Below are 22,790 nucleotides of genomic sequence, written 5' to 3'. Positions count from 1 at the left end.
GCGTGGCCCGGGCCGGGAGCGGAGAGAGGAGGCGGCGGCGGCGGCGCGGTCGTGTGGAGCGGCGGGCACGGAGGGGTACGGCCGGTCGGGGCTGCGGCGGGGGAGCGGCTCTACTGACGGCCCGCTGAGGTGAGGCGGGGTGTGGGGTGGCCTGTGGGTTTTTTTTAATTCAGCCGTGCGTTGAGGGCTTGTGTTGGCAGCCTCTTCGTACTGGCTTGCGTGTTGTACCCCGCCTAGGGAAGGGGCTGAGGTAGATGTTTGTTAGAGAGGAGGCAGTTTGGTGAGTGTTAATAGTAGAAAGTTTCACATGATTCAGACGCTGCCCACCTGCCGCTGAAACCTCTGAAAATATTTAATTAGAAACTGGATTAAGTATTAAGGCCTGAGATCGTCTGCGAGCTCAGCTGGTAAATCCCTGGAACAGCTCAGGACATGTTTCAAGGCTGTAAGTACATTGTAAAGTTACTGAGGGCTGAAAATGCGAGAATGTTAGCGTTCAAAAGTGTATTTAAACTGTTTTGGGAAGATTACTAACATCCTGTAAAATGAAGAGCTCAAATAATACAACGTGTGGTAATAAAGTGTATGATAACAACCAAATTAAAATGACAGGCTGGATACATTGATAGATTGCAGTGACGTGAAAATATTAAAATAGGCCGTTGAGAATAGAAAGTGAGTTGTTTATTCTTTGAATAATAAAATTCATAACACAGATGCTTTTTAAGCTTCTGTGAGTTGCCTGTTTTTTGTAAACATCCAGGTAGCTTAGTTATCGAGATGTTGTGTGCTGTAGCTGAGGTCAAACACAAGAGGAATGATTGAGAATGTTACATTGAGATGTCTGTATAAATATGGAACTTGGGTCTTTTGATGAATAGTTAGCTAATTATCCAGGTGTAGAGGTAATTGACTCTTATAGTGATCATATAACCAGGTTTAGGTACATGGCATTACTTAAAACTAAAGGTTATGACTGCTGCTCTGATATATCACATGGGATAACCAAGCTTGACTTTATTTGTAATTCATGGTCCTGATCCTGACTGTGTAAAACTTTGTATGTGCTTAACATTAGTCAAATGTTTAACTTGTTTATAATTTAAAACTTTCTTGCTAAAGTATCTAGAGGTAAAAGGCCACTGAACTAGCCTAACCTAGACACTAGAATGAAATAAATGATAGTGCATATGTAATCTTGATTGGACTGTTGATATAAACTGGCATGGTAGTTGGATCAGCTGTGCACATCCCAGGCATCAGGTTAGAATGCTCCAGTCAAGGCTGAGCAGGAGCTCCTCTGGTGAGAATAGTCACAGAAAATGTAGTATATCATGGGCATCTGCACTTGGTACGCAAGGAATCCAGACTTACTCTGTATTTGCTGCAGTTTTCAATGTATGTACCCAAGCAGTAGCTGAGGCCTCCTAACTTCTTAAGATGACCTTGATACTACTTGAAAAATTGCTTCCTTATACATAAAATGCAGGTTGTTTCTTGTCTGTAATACTGCTTCTTGCAAATATGGGGAGTAGAATAATACAGTGTACGCTTTTTAAAAATGCATTTTTCCTGGTTTTTTATCATGTGGTCTTCATAATATCTGTCTGTTTAGGTTGTTCTCATTCCTCTATTGGCGGTTTTTTTGGATAGTGTGTTTATTTTTCTATCTTTGTTTTTACTTCATGTGTTTTAATACTGCACTCTTTAATTTATAATAGTTTTCAATGCCAGAACAAAGTCAAACTATAATGGCAGTTGATGAACTTCAAGCAATAATACAAAGATGTGTAAGTAGTTTTCTTTCCATAAAAGTAACAAGTGTAAGTAGTGTGCGTTTCTCTTCATATATTATAATTAAAACCAAAATGACCCCGAAACACAAGACAGTTAGTTGTTAGCAGAACTCTTCATTGGGCAGCTAAGTTCAGCCTTCATCTTTCATTGAATTCTCTGTGGTGCTTATCCCAAGATGCTTGATAACTTCTGCTTTATGGAGAATGAAGTGTTCTGGTACTGAACAGTACCTGTCTGAAGGAACAAAACCCTAGCAGGTTGTTGTAGAAAATGTATCTTCCAAACAGTGTGCTGTAGTCTAGACTTAGAAAGTGCTATTGAAATACTGCTCTGTCTTCTGTAGTAGCTCTTGGTAGCTTTTTTAATATGTGAAAAATGTATGTAAGAAGAGGTAAGTTACAATGACACTACGTTTAATTTTGAAATGGAAGTTTGGATTTTCTTATTTGCCTTTTGTAAGTATGGAGTTAAACATGCATATTTTCTTTCTAGCAAATTCTGGAAGAAGGTGATTTCAAAGGAGAAGATTTTAGTCTGTTTCAGGTTGCAGGTCAGAAATGCTTAGAAGATGGGTATGCAGCTCAGTTATTAGAAGTAATTCAAAATGAGAAAAATAAGGTGAGTTTAAATTTGCACTATGTATTAGTTGTGTGCTAACACTGTTAAATAGATAAAACTGCTTATTAAAAAGGGAAAGCTGCTTTCACTGTGGAGCAAGGCTGTGCATATGAACAGTTAATAAGTTGCTCTGTGTAAAGTGCATGTACTTGTGTAACTTCAGGTAGCACACAGAAACCAAGTCATGGTAATCTTAACAAAACCATTAATAACTGTTTTTCAGTGAGTTAAGCAAAGAGAAAAGAGAAGACAAAAGCATAATTAAGAGAAAGTGACAGTGTCCCTCTTTCGCAGGACAGGATTTCAGATGGGGGGACTGGGTCTGGCTGGCATGGAGTTGATTTTCTTCATGGCAGCCTATATGGTGCTGTGTTTCAGATTGCTGACTAAAACAGTGTTGGTAATATGCCAGTGTTTCAGCTATTGCTGATCAGTGCTTGTACAGTGTCAAGGCCTTCTCCGTTTCTCCCTCAGCCTCCTCAGTAAGCAGGGAAGTTGGGAGGGAACACAGCTGGGACAGCTGACCTGAACTCATGAAAGAGAGGTACCATAGCATATAACGTCATACTCAGCAATCAAAACAGATGGAGATGGGGACGGGGACCCATTCCAAACTAGTTGTTGCTTGGAGACTGGTTGGACATTGGTCTGCCAGTGGGAGTTGGTTTGTGTCATTCCCTCCCCCACCCCCTGCTCTCTTTTGTCCTTCACTTATTAAATTTTCCTTATTTTGACCCATGAGTTACTCTGTTTTGCTCTTCTCTTTCTCCCATCCCACTGGGAGAGGAGAGCGAGCAAGCAGCTGGTGGGTACTTAGTTGCTGTCTGGGCTCAACCCACCACAGATGGATATAATAATATTGGCCAAAACTGTAAAAGCCAACTAAGCTGATGCTAATGTAAGAGATGCTAACATCTGTAGGCGCTTTGGGGATCTGGGAGTATATACTAAATTGTACACAGATAAATAGGAAGTTCAGAAAGAAAGTGAAGGGTGGAATGTTTTGGCAATGTTACATGGGGTTCACAGTCTGGTTTTGAATTTTGTGAGTTTGGAGTAACAACTGAAGATCTTGATCCCCTCAGGTTAAACATAATTTGTCTAAGCATTCTTTCTTTCAGCAAAACTCCTCTACTCAGTCCTGTTTTAAATGTATTGTCATATAAATTCTTAGAAAAAGATATTGACATGTTAGAATTAATCCATTGAAGATAACTATGCAATGTATGCAGCTGTGTTTATAGGTATGGGGAGAGAATACAATGAATGTCAAATACAGAACTTTATGGTAATAGTTGTTAAATTTTCAATTATATCATTGTGGTGTTGGTTACAACCAGGACATGGACCTGTTGTCTTTTTTCGCCTTTGTATATACAATCTTCCTGGGTTTAGAAGATGTCCAGTTTTGGTTTATTCTCTGAAAATCTGTTTTTTAGGTTATCATCAAGAATATGGGTTGGAATCTCATCTCTCCTCTTGTTAGATGTATTTTCATGTATAAACAGGAAGATGATAAGCGAGAACACTGCCTGAAGATACTAGATCAGTTGGCACAGGTATTTTTTTTTTTTTTTAATATATGCTTATAATACAATAATTGTAGGGAAGGGAGAGGTCCTAATTTTCCCTGATTTCCAAAGAAAACCAAGTCATGAATACTTCTGGGTTCTTCTGTCCATTTCCTGTAACTTTTAAACTCATGAGCCCATTTCATCTGAAGTAGACACAGGCTTAATGTTCTCAGAGATAACTGACCTCTTATAAATTTTGTGGAATTAGTAACTGGGCAAAACAAAGAGACAGCATTACACAGAAGAAAAAGGCAGATAGAACTCATGAAATTTTTGATAGCCAGCTGCTGCAGTCAGAGCAGCCACAACAATACTGCCTCTTGTCTACTGCAGATACAGTGTGACAATGATTACCTGATGATTCTGATGGAGTAGTAGGGGAAAAGTCTTAATCTGTAGACAGCTAGTTCCCTTTCATTCATGTACTTAAAAAACAACTTGTAAACTCTATAGCTCGAATTAAATTCGCACTGAAGTTTTTCTTTCTACTCCTAAGGATTACTTTGCTAAGGTACTGTGAGGTTTTTATAGACCATAGAAATCAAGTTTAGTGTTGTTGTTTATTGTTATATTTTTTCAGCTTATATAGAAGTGTACACACATATACACTCTACAGAAGACATTAATTATAGGGAAGTACTTACTGTTTCATATTTGTTTTCTTAAAGATTGTCTTGGATGTTCAGATCTGCTTTCTTGACGTTCAGGAACTTCTGTATTGAAGTTTGCTTGTGAAGAGTTTTTTAGCTTATGACCATGGTTATTAAAAAATATGCATTGTTCCTCTCTGGCAGCTATGCAATCCGAAGGAACTTTTTTTGGGTTTACTTGAGCAGATTGAGCAGGCGTCTGGAGAGCAAGCATGCCAAACTGTCATGTTATTGCTTCAGCCTTTGCAGACAGGTAAGATTCAGTTTCTCATGTGATTTCTGAATTAAATTATTTTCTCATTTATTTATCAATTTAGTTTAGCCTTTGCTGGAATAGCTTCAGAATACATCTGTCTTGACAGGCTTTACAGTCTATTACATTCTGCAAAATAACATAAGGTATAACTTTCATGCTTATATTGGCCTGTTAGAAAAAGATTGTAGATGGGATTAATAGCATCAGGTGAAAAAGCAATACTCAGCTATTTTTCATCATTTACGAGAGAATGTGGTCCTGTGACAGTATAGTTAGAGATGTAAACAATTCATACTGTTGTTATAGAGAATTACATGGATTTGTGAAATTCTTCATTATTTAACTTTTAAAACATACAATTCCATATTTTCATAGTATAAAACATTTACTTCAGATTGAAGCAGGTTGAAACATTTGATTGGTGAGGGGGAAGCATTCTTTTGGCTTACATATAAAAACTAAAAATGTTGGTTTTGGACACCCACTAAGTAGGTAACAAGTAGTAGTTTCTGTTTTGATATGCGAGATGAAATCAACTGTTGTCTACCAAGTTTAAGTCTGATTGTATCAGTCTCTGAGATGTGTTATGTTAGAATTTAACAAGAGAAGCATTTTGGTAATTAGAAGTATGTGTTTTTTTGGATAGCCAATCTGCAGTTAGCCTGCACTGAGTGCAGTTTAAGTGGAGAGCCACTTGTGCTGCTTCCTCAGTCTGGGAGCCCCTCTGTTGGTTCTGCCATGGGGTATGGAACAGTTCTGAGCTGCTTCAGGTAGAGTCAGATCCCAGCAGAAAAGTTGGGCCATGGTCTCTGATTTTGCCAAGTGTAGAAGGAGTCAAACAATAGGTGAATTCTCCAGGTCAGATAAATGAGTATTACCTCACTTAGACTACTTTTAGAAAGATTTTTTTTCAGTACTCAACCATGGTGCTACAGAGAAAGGAAGAATGTGTTGAAATGCATGACTGCTTTAATATTTGTCATTCTCAAATATATGGTCATCTTAACTACAGCATATTAAACTAGCTGATGACATTTAGTCTTGCTGGATTTGCTCATGTGATTTCAGGTATTGGTCCCTCCCCTTCTCTGAAACTAAAGGCTTTCTTATGTAGTCACATTGGTTTTCTTCACATTTTTCTCTACTGAGTAAGTAATAACTTAATGTCTCAAAATGTTCTTTCTCTCTTTTTTTTCCTTTTTTTTTTTTTTCTTTCCCCCAGTGCTTTTGAAACTTCAGAACAAGAAGGCCTACTCATTGGGTTTATCTTTGGCTATGATTATGAATCAGCTTACTCCCTTACCTGTACCTTATACAAAACAACAAATACAGGAAGACAAACTTGGTCTCTGTCAATGTTGTAATGCAGTGGTGGACTTTACTAAACCTTTTGTGAATGAAGTTATTAAAAACATGGAAAAGTCATCAGAATACAATGACATGGAGCTGAAAGAAGAATTATTAAAATTGTGAGCATTTTATGTCAGTGTAATATATTCATGTAACTTAACAAAACGAACTGTAGGCTTTTATTACATAGGCAGTAAATAAATCATCTTGGTGTTTTAGAATGCTGCCAACTTATATTAACTAATGTGGTATTTCAAAAAAGAAAAAAGAAACCTAAATATGCCTTACATATTTATGGAGTGAGAGAAAAAAGGTAAAAATAATTTATTTTTTTTAGTACAGGGAAATGGTAAAGAAATCTTGATCTCTGTGCTGTGAAGCTGATTTGATATTCTTCTGTTCCTTCTCCAATTACAACAGTGAGGATAATCATATTGTGGAAGTGAAGTTAAGGAATGATTCTACAGGAGATGGTCTTTTTTTTATTCTCCCTGGAATATCAGGAATAGCAGCAGCTAATACGAGTATAGACTTTATTCTTGGTTATCAGTGACACTATTAGAGTCTGTATTTGTGACCATATTGGTGATTTAGTTTCATCCCATTTTTATTTCAGCTGTATGAAATGTCTGAAATACCCATTATTGACAGCTCAGCTTGAACAACTTGAAGGCATTGAAGAGCATCCCTTTCGGCATTTTGCAACTGAAATTATAGTAAGTGCAGTCAAAATTAATTACAGTGTTTGCAAAACCAGTGGTCTAGTTCAGAATTACCTATAATTCATTCTAGAGCTCATTTTGCTTCCTTTATTGATTAGTGGGATGACTTCCTGGGCTTTGTAAGATAATGCAGGTAGATAAAGGTCTAGAACAGTTCCAGGTCCCATCTCTGGAAATTACAAATCTTGCAGACACAGTTTTGCTCCTTGATAAACCAGTTTGGACTGCTGTCTGAATCAGTAGCTGTTACTTTGCTCTAACTGCTTCTTTTTCTTGGTGATGTGTGAATTTACTAGAATATCTAAAGGATTGTCTTTGCTGCAGTATTATGTCAAGGTAAGATCTACATGTTACCTTTAATCCAAGTGTTGCACAGAGAGGAATCTCTAACGTGCCTAATGCAGTGCCAGCCGACTATTAAAGAATATAAATTGATGCTTGACTGCTGCTGATGCTATAGCTGGAAATTCAGTGGGAACATGTCCACTCCATGCTACCAATGCTGTTACCCTGGTTTTGAATGTTTTACGTAGAAGCTGTGTTTTATTAGAGCAAGATTATTGTGGGTATAGATAATTTTATTTAAATTTGCAGCAAAACCAAGCCTTATAAGGAGATGTGTGTTCCAATCTGTGCATGGACTGCACCTAATACGTGTATGTTTTCAGAAATAGGACCAAGTGTGATTAATAAAATTACAGAAAGTAGAGCTGTGCTTTGTTCATGTTTTGAATGTGGTAAAGAGTATTTCCTGTCCTGCACATATCCAGATGTAATGGCTTGACCCCACCTGGCAGCTAAGCTCCCACCCAGTCACTCACTTAGCCCCCCCTAGCAGAATGGGGAAGAGAATCTGAAAAGCAAAAGCAAGGAAAACTCATGGGTAGAGAAAAAGACAATTTAGTAAGTGAAGGAAAAAACCCCAAGTGATGCAACAGCAGTCACTCATCACCTCCTACCAGCAGACTGATGCCTAGCTAGTCTCTGAACAGCAGTTAATCTGAAAAATACTGCTTCATCCTCCCTCTGCCCACCTCCAGTTTGTTGCTGAACATGATGTTATATGGTATGGAATATCAATTTCATCGGCTTGGGTCGGCTGTCCCAGCTGTGTTCCCTCCCAGCTTCTCACCCGCCCTCTGCTGGCTTGCTGAGGGGCAGGGTAAGAAACAGAAGGCCTTGATGCTGTGCAAGCACTGTTCAGCAATAGCTGAAGCACTGGCATTATCAATGCTGTTTTGGTCACAAATCTAAAACACAGCACCATATGGGCTGCCATGAAGAAAATCAACTCCATGCCAGCCAAACCCAGTGCACCAAATTTAAAGTATTTGTAAATAGCAGTTGCCTCTAATTTTCAAATGCATGGTTATACAATGATTTGTGTTGGGCTGTTGAAATGAAGGAACCTTTTGGACAGCCAGGTGCTGGATTATTTTATAACAGTTTATTCAGAAGCAGGCTGGTAAATCTTGTAATGAAATATAAGAGTGGAAAATATTGTTAGTAGTAAACGGAGTCTTCCCTCAGGATAGCCAACAGGCCACTAGTTGGATAACACTGAATAGACAGTCACAGCTCATTTTTATCAGGATTGCAGCTAATGTCTTCAACTCTTATAAAAGAAGCTGACCTTTTTAGAAGTATAGGAGAACTAAGCATTAAATGACTATTAACTGGTTATTAATATTTACCTTTAACAAAAATACAATTCTACTTTTGATAACTGGCCATTACAGTTCTTTTCTGTAAATTTTCTTAACTATGGATACACTTGTTTCTCATGTTAATGTTGACTGTATGAAAGAAGAGTTAAGTTTGAGCTTTGGACTTTGTTCTACCTTATTATCCCTGGTTAGAGGAGAAAAATTCACAAGTCAAATACAGAAAGACAAAAGTCAAAGAATGTCTGGAACTATGTAAGAGGGAAATGGAAGTTACTGAGAAGGTAGAGTTGGGGTGAAGCTGGCTGATGAAATCCAGCTATTGGAGGAAGATGGCTGAAATGGCTGTGAACGATGAACTAGGCAGTTAGAAGACAGACAGCTTTTTATATGATGTAGTGGAGGAATTAGTCCTAAAAGAGCAGAGGGACTGGGTCAAGGTGTCATTTTTGGGGAGGGAATGGCACACTAAGACTTGATGAGTTTCAAAAGGAAGACTTGGAGCCATCTGGGGTGAGGAAAGTACGTGTAAATGTATTATATGTGTGCAAATGTGCATGCATACAGAGGAAGTCTGGAAGTTGCAATGTGATGCAGCTCTTCTCCAATTTGTGTTTAAAAATCTAAGCATTTTTGCACACAGAATTCTACATCCAAATGTTAAGATTGTAAAGTAAAACACACTAAGCAGTTAGCAGAACAAAACTTTTGGTTGTTTTTCAACAATAATTAGGTTTTCTATCATGATTACATCCATTTTTTTCCACAGCATGTCTCAGCACAGGATGGAACTGGTATAGGGATCAATCAGGAGTTGTGCAATAAAAGAATCTTGTCTCTGAGACCTTTACTTCATTTATTGCACAACTTTCAGGGTGTGCAGTTAAGGAGGCAGGGGTTACCAGAAGATGATCTCATGGTTAAGATAGTTGAAGGGTGCTCTGAAAAACTGGCTTTTTATTCTGCCTTTCCTGTTGGGCACAGTCTGAAACCATGTTTTTTATGCTAATTGTGAATTACATTTTCTTGATTTTCTCAAGAAATTCACTTCTGCTGTTTGTGGAATTGGGTAATGAGAGCTGCAGCTAAGGTCAGTAAAGTCATGCTCTGACTATATGACATCTTGTGTAATCCTAGCTTTCCAAAATGTGAGATTGTGCATGTTCAGTTTGGACGACCCCAGAATAGGGAGTTAACCTTGATCTCACTGTTTCTTCATAGTACGTACAATAGGAGCTACACTACCTCCTAATTCATGTGAATGGCGGGGACACACACCGTAGTATTTGTGAAGTTCTCGGGTGTCATTGTGTTGTGCACTGGAAAGAAGGGCCATACAGAGTGATTCTAACTTCAAAGCGGGGCTTGCCTTCAGCAGATAAACATTATGTTGCGTATTGAGTGAGCAGAAAACAAAATACTGATCATTCTGTGATCTGAAAAACACAGGGGTCCTGTGGCATAATGTGATCATGAAGCTGTCATTATTCATAGCATTGTGGATAAGGGAGCCAAACTAGGGGTTTGCAGGGTGACTTCCTCTTTTGCTAACTTTTGAGTGCTTGACTTTGCTATCTTAGTAACGTTCTTCTAACAGTAGTTATTTTTCCTGCAGGGTCTTTTTTGTGTATGTGTATATATCATGAATACTCACAAAATAGTTATATTAATTTATGCTATATAAGAGTATACTGTAAATACAGTTAAAGCTTTGAAACTTAATGGGTGTACAGGCCTTTTAAAGGCAACTATAGGAAATCTATCTTTTTTTTTTTTCTTTTTTTTTTTTTTTTTAGGATATTTTGTGGGATATAAGAGAATTAATACCACTGGTGTTTTTACATCATAAGAGCATAAGTCCACACTGGAAGAATCAAGAGTTTGCGGACATAGAGCGAAAGAATTCTGCAGATTCTTTGGCATGTCTGTCATATCTGATGTTTGTTCAGCATTTTGGTATTGATTGCTTTCCAATGGTATTTAGGTAAGAACTATTCTTCCTCGTTTATCCTAAGTCTGTACTTTGAAGATTCTTTCTGAGCAGAAGAAAACTTCTTATTTGTCAATAGTTATGAATGAAAACTGTATTTCACTAGTATTTGTTTTATGTCAACCTTTATGTATTTATATTTTGTGTAGCTTATATTATATACATAAGAACATACTCCAGTCCTGCAGATTACTCTATTATGGTTTAATTTTAGATGAGCTGTCTTTTTAAAGAAACGGGTAGAATTAGTCACATGCTGAAAATTAACATGTATTAAATTTTCAGTTGCATTTATAGACAGTTTCCACGTAACAGTTCTTAAGAGCAATTTGACTTAATATTTTGTGTCTATTTCAAAATTACTAATTTTATAAAGATATTTTTATAATTTTTAAAAAAAAGATGAATCCTGTAAAATATATTAACTATGTGCAAATGTATATGGCTTATGCAGTTTAATGTAAACCTAATTTTTTTCTTTTAGTCCATCATACCTTCTGCAATGCAATATGACACATATTGAAGTGCTACTGAAAAGGTAGGGTTTATGGCATTTGGAGTTCTAGATAGTGGGTGTGATCTTTTGTAGTATTTCATAGAATCAACTTTTGAATATACCAGATAAGTTCAGAGGAGGTTTTTAAACCTGAGAGTTAAAATGGCAAGTTCCACAACAAGATGATTTCTTTTACTAGGAAGTATGAAAAGTTGTCTAAAACATTTATTTACTGTTTTCAGCTTGTATTGTGATACCATTTTTAGAAACTTTATTCTGAAAATGCAAAATTAAGATCTTTTAAACGCATGCAGAATAATTAGATTGTGTATTTACTTGTACTTCTGTAATAATTAGTTTACTACTAGAGAAGACTATCATGATAGTATTTATTTGAATGTATTCTGATACAATACGTAATCTGATTAAAGGTCAGGCTTTTCTATATATTGTGGTTATTTCACCTTCCATAAGCAGCAGTGTTGACCAAATAACTTTAGCACTGCTATAGAAGGGAAGTTTCCCATTATGACTGCTTACCGTTTCCTGGTAAAATTTAAACAAGGCTTCCTGGTCTCTTCAGTTTAGGATCTGCTCTGTTTTTCTTAGGCTTGCAGAACTATGCAAATGGAATCATCTGGAAAAAGTTTCATTTTCTTTGTTAATCCACGTCTTGATACCTGTGAGATACGAGATGCTGCTTCTATTGAGGGCAAAAAAAAGTAATTTTTGGCCCTGAAGAGAGGAGTCTAATTTTCAACTTTTCCATAAGCCAGCTTATCCTAAAAACCTTTGAGAGGAATAACAAAGATACTATATTTAGAAAATAGAATGAAAATTATTGAGGGACAAGTTCTTTTTGATCTCTGTTCTAGTGTTTCTTCTGAAATATCAACAGTGTCTTTTTAATCAACAACTTAAATTTGATAATGTTTCTTTTTTTTCTAGAACAGAAGAATCTATGTTATCTAAAGGACTTGTAAGTTTTCTTTTGATGAAATTTTCAATGTTAGAATGTTTATTTTTTCCAATTTAAGTAATGGTAAAACTTTAGTTTCCCTTTCTAAGAAAGGTGCAAATGATAGTTCAGGTAACAGTTTCAGAAATATTTTGAGGCTTAATTAGGTATTCTTCAGTCTTACAAACACTTATATTTATTGAACTTTACACACATGCATAAATGTTTAAATTACCATCATCACTTACATTCATATCTCCTAGGAACTTTGGATATCTGAATGAGCATTTATAGTGAAGGTGATTTTAGCCATGAAATGTTAGGCATATAGATTAATGTTTTATATATGTGCAAAATGTTGGCAGCTTTTTTTTTTTTTTGTCCCCCACCTGCAGGATCTGTTTGAGAGCTGTTTATTGAGAATGGAAGATAATAGCCTTCTCCATCAGTATTTAGAACTCAGAGATTTTATTAATGTACCTCAGGTAATAAGAAGCAACACAGATGTCTTTAAAGTTTGATTTTAAATAATATCTAGCTGTCTTCTAGGTGTTAGAGAGAGGACATACTACTGAACCTTTATACACTTGTGTTGTTAAATTGAAACTTTCAGTGTCTTGCTGTACAGAATTGATTGTCTTTTCTACCCGCTACAGCATGAAGTTTCAGTGACAGTTAAAATACACTTAGTGTATGTACAGGCCACTGAAGCAGGTGGGCATTGATCTTAGCTGAAAGATGATGCTTTTGTATATCAACCTTGGGATTTCAACCACTGAAGCTAATGTGAATTTCTCTGATGAGAATATTCGCATAAGCATGGTTTTGTAGTCTGTGGGTTTTTTTGTTTTGTTTTGGTTTTTTTAACGTCTTGAGTAGATTTTAGTCAGACTAATGTAATGTAATAATCTGTATGCAATTAGAAATTATGTTTTCTTTGTCCAACTGCAGGATTTGGTGCAAGTTATGACCCTTTGTCCCATAGAGCATCTGGTATGTAATGTGACCTACAGAATCAGTTAAGTGCTGAATTTATTTAATTAGAATTAATCTGATAACATGTTTTTTTTTTTCTTTAGAGAAAGAAGAGTTTACATATTTTGCAGTTGTTCATAGACAAATTTGACACAGAGGGAAAATATACATTATTCAGGTATGCATCCAAATTACTGTAGATTGTGTAATATCAGCCTTATTGCAGCTTAATTGTGTAGACAATGATTTCTGTCAGAGTTTCTATCTGGTAAACCACATTAATTTTACTATGTTAATTTTTGGATAAATAATTAATTTCAATTGTGTCACATAAAATCAGCTGTCTTACCTAAGCTAGTGTCTAAAGGTTACACAGTCATCTTATTTTTCTGTGGTAAAACTCCCCCTTAGTGAATAAGGCCATAATGTCATCTAAGTTTTGAGCTATCTATATAGGCAGCTTTGAAGAGATAATATCTTTTTTTTGTTTGTTTGAAGGTGTTTACTGAAGACAAGCAACCATGCTGGTGTGGAAGGATACATTATTAAAAATATAAAAGATCAGATTCACTTCTCGTTAATGGTGAGGCTATTACCACTAAGAAACAAGTTACCATCTAAAAATTCTATGAGTATTATGTTGAGAAAATGTGTACAGCTTAAGCTTCGAGTGATGCATTAAAAAAATCCACTTTGAAATAAAACCTAAGATTGGGAAGTTGTACAATTAAAAATATTAATTTGTCTTTTTTCTGCATATGTATTTTTACATTATAATTTTACAATTGTATTAATTGCAAAATTTTACTCTATTTTTCTAAGAAGTTATTATTACCTTTTCTGTGCTTGAAAATACCTGCTACTTTATTAAAGAAGAACTATTCAGTATTTTGTTTTATCCTCACAGTCCTCATTTCTTGAATATAATTCAAATGTTCCAGTTCAGACAGACTTATTAATTTTTTCTTGGTTTTTATGATCATAGAATTGTCTAGGTTGGAAAAGACATTTAAGATCATTGACTCCAACTGTCAACCCAACACCAGCATGCCCACTAACCCATGTCCTGAAGTGCCACATCTATGCGTCTTTTAAAGACCTCCAGGGATGGTGACTCCACCACTTCCCTGGACAGCCTGTTGCAATGCCTGACAACCCTTTCAGTAAAGAAATTTTTCCTAATACCCAATCTAAACCTCCCCTGGCACAACTTGAGGCCATTACCTCTCGTCCTAACATCACTAGTTACTTGATAGAAGAGACCAGTACCCACCTCACTACAGTCTCCTTTCAGGAAGTTGTAGAGAGCGATAAGGTCTCCCCTCAGCGTCCCTTTCTCCAGACTAAACAACCCCAGTTGATGACAGTCAGCTTTATACTATGAGTGCTTCACAAACATTAAATTCATCAGAAAGGGTTGAGCTAGATCAAAGCCATTTAAATACCATATTTTATAATCATTTATACCAGGAAGTTGGAAAAATTAATTGAAAATAAATGATTAACTTTTTCTCTCTCTCTCTTTTTTTTTTTTTTAACTGCTTAGGGCCTTTTCCAAACAAAATTTGATTCTCAAGGATACTGCCTTTCGTCAATTAGGACAATATAGTAAACAATATAGCATATTTTATGCTAGCATAATTATGTTAGAAAACATACTATTTATTAGATCGTAGCCTGTCCTGTATATTGAATCAGCAGGGGTGGAGAAGATGGTAATATGAAAACTGTTCCAAAAGGGGCTTGCATTAAAATTGAATAGGTGAAACTATATTCTGAAATTCCCTTACTAATTAATTTTTTTGACTATGCAGCTTCAGAATTCTCTTAACACATTACTTCTGTGTAGAGTTCCCTGGCTGTCAAAAAGACAAATAATTTTAAGATTTTGTCATGGATTTTAATATTCTCGGTTTAATGCAAAGAATTCTATTATAAACATAATGATAACAATTTCCTATTGCTATCAATTTATTTCATCTTAGTTTTTGTGCCCAGGTAGTCTTAATCTTTCCAGGTCCATCATCTGATCTGACTTAACAGACAGTTACACTTCTTATTTCCTTATCTAATATCAGTTTTCCTTCCAGTCCATTTCTAGGTTTAGAAATATGCAAAGAAAACTTAAACCACCTGATCATCTTTAAAAAAAAAAAAAAAATTGTGACGCTGCTATTATGAAATGAATAGAGTCTCTGGTAAAGATAGCTAATTGCTTCATACCTCCATATAAAAAAAAAAAAAGAGAGTGCTTACTACAGTTTACTAAAGTTTATGTAAACAAATATTAACTATATTGATGGTGGTATTCTGAAGAGGTGGAGAATTTATTCTGATTAAGTTGAAAAGAAAGCTTGGCATGGAGAGATAAAGTAGGGAGGATTATGAAAAGACTAGTTTGTATACTTCAATCATATGTAGTAATTAGAAAATATTGCTTCCAGTGTTTCATTTTTTTTTTCTTTTCTGTTTTCCCAAAACTATTGTTAAATTATTTAAGATTTATTTAAGATACCTTTAAGATTTAAATTTGTACTCAGCTAAACTTTTTATATCATTTTTTTCAGAGGGCATGTGACAACATTTGGTTTACAGGACATCACCTGATCTCCCTTCTAGATTTAGTGCTTTTGCTTCCAGAAGGTGCTGAGACAGATCTTCTGCAAAACTCAGATAGGTGAGTTGTAATTGCAGTTAGGAAGACTTCAAACTATCTTACTACAGATAAGGGGGTATGCTTTCATGTAATTAATGAGGTGACAACATCAATGTATTTTAAATTTTTGGAACTAGGAATGGAAATGATCACTTATTTCAACCATCTTTTCAACTAATTCTGTATAGAAGAATGTCACAATGCTTTTACATTGATTTTAACAATAAGAAAGGAATTCCTCCTCCATTCCCTGAGGATATAAGGCCTTAGATGTCAAATTATAGAACTAATTGGTAAAGCATTATTTATTCAGGAATATATGGTTTGTCAGCTTTCTGCAGAAGCAATTGGAGGAACAAAAGAAATGTGGTATGTTGTCTTAGGTGATACAGGGGAATACAACAATAATAATTATCAGATAACAACTTATAGCACACAGCCTTTTTGAGACTGTTTCACAGATTGCTGCTGGGAATCGAGTATGTCGTGAGTGGGAATAGAAAGCTACCTGAACAGCAAATACGTGTATTGAGTAATATGAAAATAACTGAAATGTCTCTGAAAATCTCCTGTATAGGACTAGTCTTTTCGTATGTAACAAGTAATCGTTGGGCTTGTAAATCAGTAGAGTGATAGTGTCCAGATGGACACATAACTACTTAAAAACCCAGATATATGATCTGTAATTGTACTGTTTATCAGGAAAAAGCAATAAATAGTTTCTGCTAAGATGTATGGTAAAACAAAAGCAAAAAGTGTATTTTAAAAAGCACTCAAAAGTAAAAATTCAATACAGTAATAAAGAAAACTGTCACACTAGTTTCAAATCAGCTTTGGATCACCAGTGATGTGTGTTACAAATTCTGTAATAAGGTTCCATCTCTTCAGAGAACTTTCCCTCACAATCACCAGCCTACTCCAATCTGCTGACAGTTTTAATTGCAAAGTGTCAACTGTTGTAACATGGATGTTTGCACACTCGTGCTCTAGACTAAGCTATATTGCTCAACAGATGGGTGGTTGCATTTTGTACAAATGGGTATTTTTAGGATGTCTGGCTAATGGGCAATTTAAATTATTATCCCTGTGATATAAATCTGCACTCTAAGTGATAAATAGTACATTTTTAATTCACAGGATTATGGCGTCACTAAATCTACTGAGATACTTAGTCATTAAGGATTGTGAAAGTGATAATCAAGTAAGTACTAATTGATTTGAAAATGATTGATTAGCTGAGGGGAGAGCTGGATTCACGTGAGCACTGTTATCCTTGATCATGGTTTTTGCATTTTTCTTTGCAATGGTCAATAATCCAGAAGTGATGCTTTTATTAACTATGTTAGGAGATACACGATGTGTTATTTTATTCTGATGAGATTTGATTGCATTCATGCTTAACTGTTACTGTAAAAAAGCTAATCCTTTTACTCTGCCTGATGAACTGTGGTCCATAATTTTACAGTATGTCACCATAAAGTCACATCTCTATCAAATATTCCCATGAGAAAAAATATTTGTTACTCTTGCTTATTTATTTGCTGGTACCCCTTAAGCCTCCAGGTGGATTTCTTTATAATAATAATAATACAAACCTTTGCAGTTCAAGAGATCCATTTTATTCATCTTTAGGCAAAATACTTTTTGTGCAATATGCTAAAAGTTGTTAGTATTAGGATTTCTCAGAAAGTATTTAATCATATTTAAATAGTTTTTAGCTGTGCAAAACAATATATTTACAGCTGCTGTGCAGGTGCATGATAGGTACACGTTAAAAGCTTCTCTAGGTATTAGCATCAAAAAAATTCTTGTCTGCAAGATCCATCTGCTGAAGTAACGAAAGGAATGGCCAGACCCATCCAATTTTCTGCTACGTTGCTTTACTGGAAACAGCCTAGAATGTTTTATACAAAGGTAATTTGCCAGCCTAAACTGCTCACCACTGCAGTTTTTACCTATGTTTTTATTACAGGTAAACCTCTTCAACTCCATTCTCCTGTGTGTGTGGATGTTTGAATGTAGATATTTCAGAAATACTCTGCATATTTAAACTTTGCAGTATATTTAAAAAATTGAAACTGCCCTTATTTTACCCATATAATATTATGCTGCCTCAGTTTAAAGCAGGATTTTATAGCTTTAGTTGTAATCCCCACCTCTTTCTTCTCTGTTTTGTTTAGCTCTTTTCTGTCTGACATGTTTGTTACTGGTAGATCAGTGCAAAGCTTTATTTGTTATTCAGCTGCTGTATGGCTATTCGATGTATTATATTATGATGGATCTGCTGGTTTTGTGTACAGTCAGTCCTGTCCACCTGCAGTTGATGGAAATGTGTTGCTGGATACTCAAGGGGAAACTTGTTTGAATTTCACAACTGGATCGATACATGGATTCCATATTCTAACAGCTGATTTGTAGGTGCTCTGACTTGAATTGTGTCGCTACAGCATTGAAGAGCTGGTGCAATTATTTGTGTTTAGTTTTCCAGTTACATTCCCCTACCAAATGGCTACTTATTCTAATAGTAAATGCAACTTCTGTTGACTCTTGAAAATCATTATGTTCCACCATTCCTCTAATTTATGTGACTCAGGAGCTTTTTATCCACTATATCATGTAGCGAACAAGTATCATCTATCTCCTTAGTACTAAATGTTTTGATTTTTGCTTTAAAATACTTGTTTAAATTAGTGACAATTTAAAGAAAAATTGCTTTTCAGTTTTAAAGTACCATAAAGCCTTTCTTCACTTGAATAAGCAATATCATGGTCAGATTAATATTCTAACCTTCTTCTAGCAGGTAAGTATCATAAGGTTTTTGTTGGTCTCCTCCAGTTCCTTGATTTTATGATTTGGAGTAATGGATTTCAGCACATAATTTTCTGTTTTCCAAAATACAGGAAAAATTCTGATCTACTTTTAGAGCACTTTAAGATCTATGAATACAAGTTTTATAAATGCCTAATTATGTTATTAGTCTAGGTAGAATAATAATAATATAGCTTGCACTGATTACCAAAACCATAATGAAAATGAATAGCAAAAATAGCTTTCATTTGGTGCATTTCTAATTTACTATTTATGTAATTAGTATTGATAGACTATATCTGTTTCTCAGATTTAAGGAGTTATTACTATTTAAGTGCTCATTATGGTCCGCTCAGTTTCATGTAAATGCATAGCTCTAAGAAAAGAGAGAATTCCGCTTTTATCGTTATTAAAAATTTATACGTAGTAGCACACAATTGCCGTAATAGTACTGTCTAGTACCTGGCATAAAGACTGTCCCTACAGTTTGAGGAGAAAATAGCATCACTTCTGAAGTTTTCCCTTAAATTTAAGCCCGGCAGTTCTTTTTTACTTCCTCCCTGTCTCCCTTCATAATAGTGCAAGTGGGGCAGAAATAAAATGCCTCCTGTCAGGTCAGTGCAGATGTTTTGATTGCTGTGTAACAAGCACTTTCATAAATCGAGTTTAAAAATCACTATTTTTCTGTAAAGTTATTTCTTCATTTTTAACCCCATTCTGGTGGAAGTAATTACCATTCTTCTTATTTAACTAGTTAACTTTGTATCATTTAACATTAAAATTTGGTGAATTTTCCACTGTAATCAACAATACTATTTAACATTGAGAATTCTTATTTTTATCATCCTTAATCTGCCCTTTGAGGATACTGCCTGAAGAAGGGAGTCATATAAATGGCTCCTATATCTAAAGACACAAAGACTGCTTTGTATTTGTTTCCTTCTACAGCAGTTTTGTAACTACAAGCTTATAAGGTGCCAAGGCAGAGAAGTTTTCCTCTTGTGCTGTATAACCTTGAACAGCCTGGCTTTTGAGCATCTTTTCCTTGTATCTCTTCCTGATATGTTGTCCTGATACTCTTCCTGAGTGTCATTATTGTAAACTCCTTGCACCCATGCCAAACTGGGGAGAAGTTCATGGTCACTTTGGCTAATGTGCCTAAGGATGGGATAGCAGCATAGCCAGTAACATTCCTACAGTGCTTTTTAAACTGAATGCAATATAGACAAAACCCTTATATATTTGGGGAGCATGACATTCATCAGAGTTTTCATTTGGCATCACAATACAGTGTTAATTCAGAAACATGAATTTAAATATTTGTGCTGTTTTGCTGCTAAATTATCTTAGAGGAATCTACAACTGCTGTTCACTCACTGTAGAGATTCTAGCCTGAGAAAGTGGCTAGTACCCACCTCCAACATCCCAAGATCCTTTCAGCTTTGCTTACAAGAACAAGTTGAAAATTTGTGTTTCCATTGCTGTAGTTATCAGCCTACATACTAAGTTTGTTGTGTGTGTCCCCTTTATTTTTTTTGACTACTTCATCCTCCAGTTTTTGACAAATAATATAAGAGAGAGGGAGAGGAGCTTAAATATCCATCATGATGCTATTCATGCCTAAATACATGAATCTACTTTTTTTTTTTTTTCTCCCAGCACAGAAGTGTATGTTATAAAGACTACTCCGAAAACTTGTGCTCAAAAACTTAGTATTGCAATGCTTCATTCAAACTAATTTGTAACCTTCTCTGTTCTGTTTGAATAGACTGGTGTATGGACCACACTTGCCAAGATTGAGCAGAATTTTTTAAAACCACTGCATGTAGGACTCAATATGTCAAAAGCACACTACGAAGCAGAAATAAAGAATAAGAAAGAAAACAGAAGAGGTTAGTTGTTCTCTTTTTTTCTTAGCTTTGTTCATATTTAGAAAATTTGGAAATCCTTTGGAAGCAAAGAATTGGTGAGTGCTATATAGACCGTGTTTTATTTAACTATTGACACTATTCCAAATTTCAAATAATAATTAAGTAGTTGCTATATTTGATATTAGTAATTTTAATAATTGGTCAGAAAAATCTCAACTTGTTTATCTCTCATCACATTTTTAAACCTTATGGAAACCTGATAGAAATGTCACATGAAGACCTTCAAAGCTTGTTCTGCATTTATACTTTTGATTTTAAGGTTAGACAGGAGCATCTAAGTATCTCTGAATCTATAGCCATTAGGTTTCATACTATGTGTGGGGAGGTTAACAAGAGAAGAAATAATTCACACAGCAAATAGGTGCTCTCTTAAAGACTGAAGGATTACATTCTGGATTTTCTTTTATTATTTTTTTTTAATCTGATACAAAGAATCAGATTCTGCTCTGGGTTAAGCAGACAAATTCCACAGGGCATAAGAGCTGTAGCTGCTTTAGGTGATCCCTGTGTATGTCAGATCTTTTGTTCCTTTGTGGTCTCCATTATAATTAAGACAGCCCAAGAAACTTGCTTCTGCTACCAAAAATGTCAGTACAGCTTTTTGCCACTAGTCTTATCCTCTTCTGTTGTTGTAAACTAAGTATGAGGCAGAGAAGGGGAATTTTCTGAAGGCAACCTGTGTATATCTTTCTAAAGGGAATCCTATACAATTAATCCAGCAGCTTTTTCTTTAAGTCCCTCCTACGTTTCTCTAGCCTTTGACAAAGCATAAAGAGATTTGTGTTTGGGAGAGAACATCTAACTCGAAACAGTAAATGGTTTAGCCTTTTTCCCCAGTGTATAGTCTTTGTAAGCATTATGCTGAATTTCAAATATGTAGTCTGAATGTAAGAGGTTTTCCCCTTAATTTTCAGACTTGTCCTTGTAGTTTTGCCTGCTGCAAGTAATCTGCCTGGAACAGAGAAGCCTGCAGCCTTTTCTTAATAAAATAAGTATTTCATGTCTGGATTCATTAAGTCAAGCTAAAGAACCTCCTACTATCTCTCTGGATGTGGAAATATTAAAAATGTGTCAAAAAAAGACCAGATTTAATAACTTTTTTTTTTCCTTTTAAGGAACATTTTAGCTATATAAAATTGTTCTGAGTTGCAAATATTGCCTGTTTAGTAATATAGTCATATGTGTTATAGAAAGCTTAGAGATAGCATCCAGCTCAAACTGTCTTCCTCTTAAGGTTCAGCACTTTCTGTCCTGTGTTTGGTCAGTCCCTACGTTTATGTTTTTTTAACAGTTACTGTCTAGAAATGCTAATACATTAAATACTCTTTTCATTCCAAAAGTTATGTGAAACAGCAGCCTGATCTCTGGTTGGTTATTTTCTTCTACAGAGGCACACAGTTCTAACACAGTTTGTTCTGTAACTGTTAGTGGGGAAAAGATGCCTGCTATGACTACTGAAATGCAGCTTCAGGTGAGTTTGCATTTCCTTCAAAGTTGTTCAGAAGTATTGAAATTTTCTTTTCAATCTGGAGACAAACATACATGTACAGTGGGTAAAAAAAAAAAAACAACAAAAAAAAACTAATTTCTTTTGTCATTTCAGGTTTTACACTCGGCCCTCTTCACATTTGATTTAATAGAAAGTGTTCTAGCTCGAGTAGAAGAACTCATTGAAGTGAAAATAAAAGCTGTAATGGATGAAAATAGTTAGGTCAGCTGAAGTATTGGAGTTAGTGTACTTCTTACAAGATCATTTTGACTATGAGACTTTGGTTGAAAAGGAGGCTACTAACCCTTAAGGAAGAACAATTAGAGTGGCCTCTAGAAGAATTGCAAATGCTGCTCTTCATAAGTCTTGTTGCTGTTTTGGTTTTTTTTATTTTGCTATTGTTGTATGCGATTCACAGAAATGGCGTTTTTACTAAAGTATTCATCTTCAGAATTTGATGCTCTTTAAGTTTAGAAACTAAAAACAAGGGGGTTTTTTGTTCTTATGCTGTGGCAAGGAGGTATGGTTGTGCATTTATTTTTCTGTTAATTTTCAAAATTTGTTAGATAATAGTTGCTGACTGGTGTTGTGAATTGCAAAGATTTTTATAAAGTGACTAGAGAACCATTAATTAAAAAGCACTGTTTAAGCACAAGGTATTTTTATTAGCACTTTTTAATGTTGACAAACAAGCTTCTATATTTACAAACAGGACTGTAAGTTCCTATGGCAAAGGAGACCAGGTTTAAAGAAAAACACATCAGCTTGGAGCCAAGTAAGATGTTAAAACTTAGTAACACAACAGATAACACTTGTGTTTAAAAAACACACTGTGTAAGATTTAATACATATACCT

At 35.4% G+C, this 22,790-nt stretch overlaps 1 protein-coding gene across 4 annotated transcripts; it reads left to right on the top strand.

Moving 5' to 3' along the window:
* Position 1: 1 nt before the first annotated feature.
* On the top strand, positions 2–22,589 carry GLMN (glomulin, FKBP associated protein). Of its 4 annotated transcripts, none has more exons than XM_009919610.2 (19): positions 2–129; positions 1,722–1,790; positions 2,290–2,415; positions 3,855–3,974; positions 4,784–4,892; positions 6,118–6,364; positions 6,862–6,961; positions 10,428–10,615; positions 11,106–11,159; positions 12,066–12,096; positions 12,471–12,560; positions 13,027–13,068; positions 13,155–13,228; positions 13,549–13,633; positions 15,618–15,727; positions 16,844–16,907; positions 20,283–20,406; positions 21,834–21,916; positions 22,049–22,589. In XM_009919610.2, the coding sequence occupies exons 2-19, from the start codon at positions 1,728–1,730 to the stop codon at positions 22,154–22,156; spliced, it is 1,818 nt and encodes a 605-aa protein (XP_009917912.1). In that variant the 5' UTR covers positions 2–129; positions 1,722–1,727; the 3' UTR covers positions 22,157–22,589. The 4 variants fall into 4 exon arrangements, with proteins under 4 accessions (XP_009917912.1, XP_069645334.1, XP_069645332.1 ...); XM_069789231.1 differs by having other exon boundaries at positions 21–75; XM_069789232.1 differs by lacking the exon at positions 2–129 and adding an exon at positions 163–445.
* Positions 22,590–22,790: the final 201 nt, after the last annotated feature.

Source organism: Haliaeetus albicilla, chromosome 8 (genome assembly GCF_947461875.1).
Source record: "Haliaeetus albicilla chromosome 8, bHalAlb1.1, whole genome shotgun sequence".
NCBI classification, from domain to species: domain Eukaryota; kingdom Metazoa; phylum Chordata; class Aves; order Accipitriformes; family Accipitridae; genus Haliaeetus; species Haliaeetus albicilla.
The sequence above is the reverse complement of the archived record's forward strand: the minus strand, read 5'-3'. Positions and strand labels throughout refer to the sequence as shown.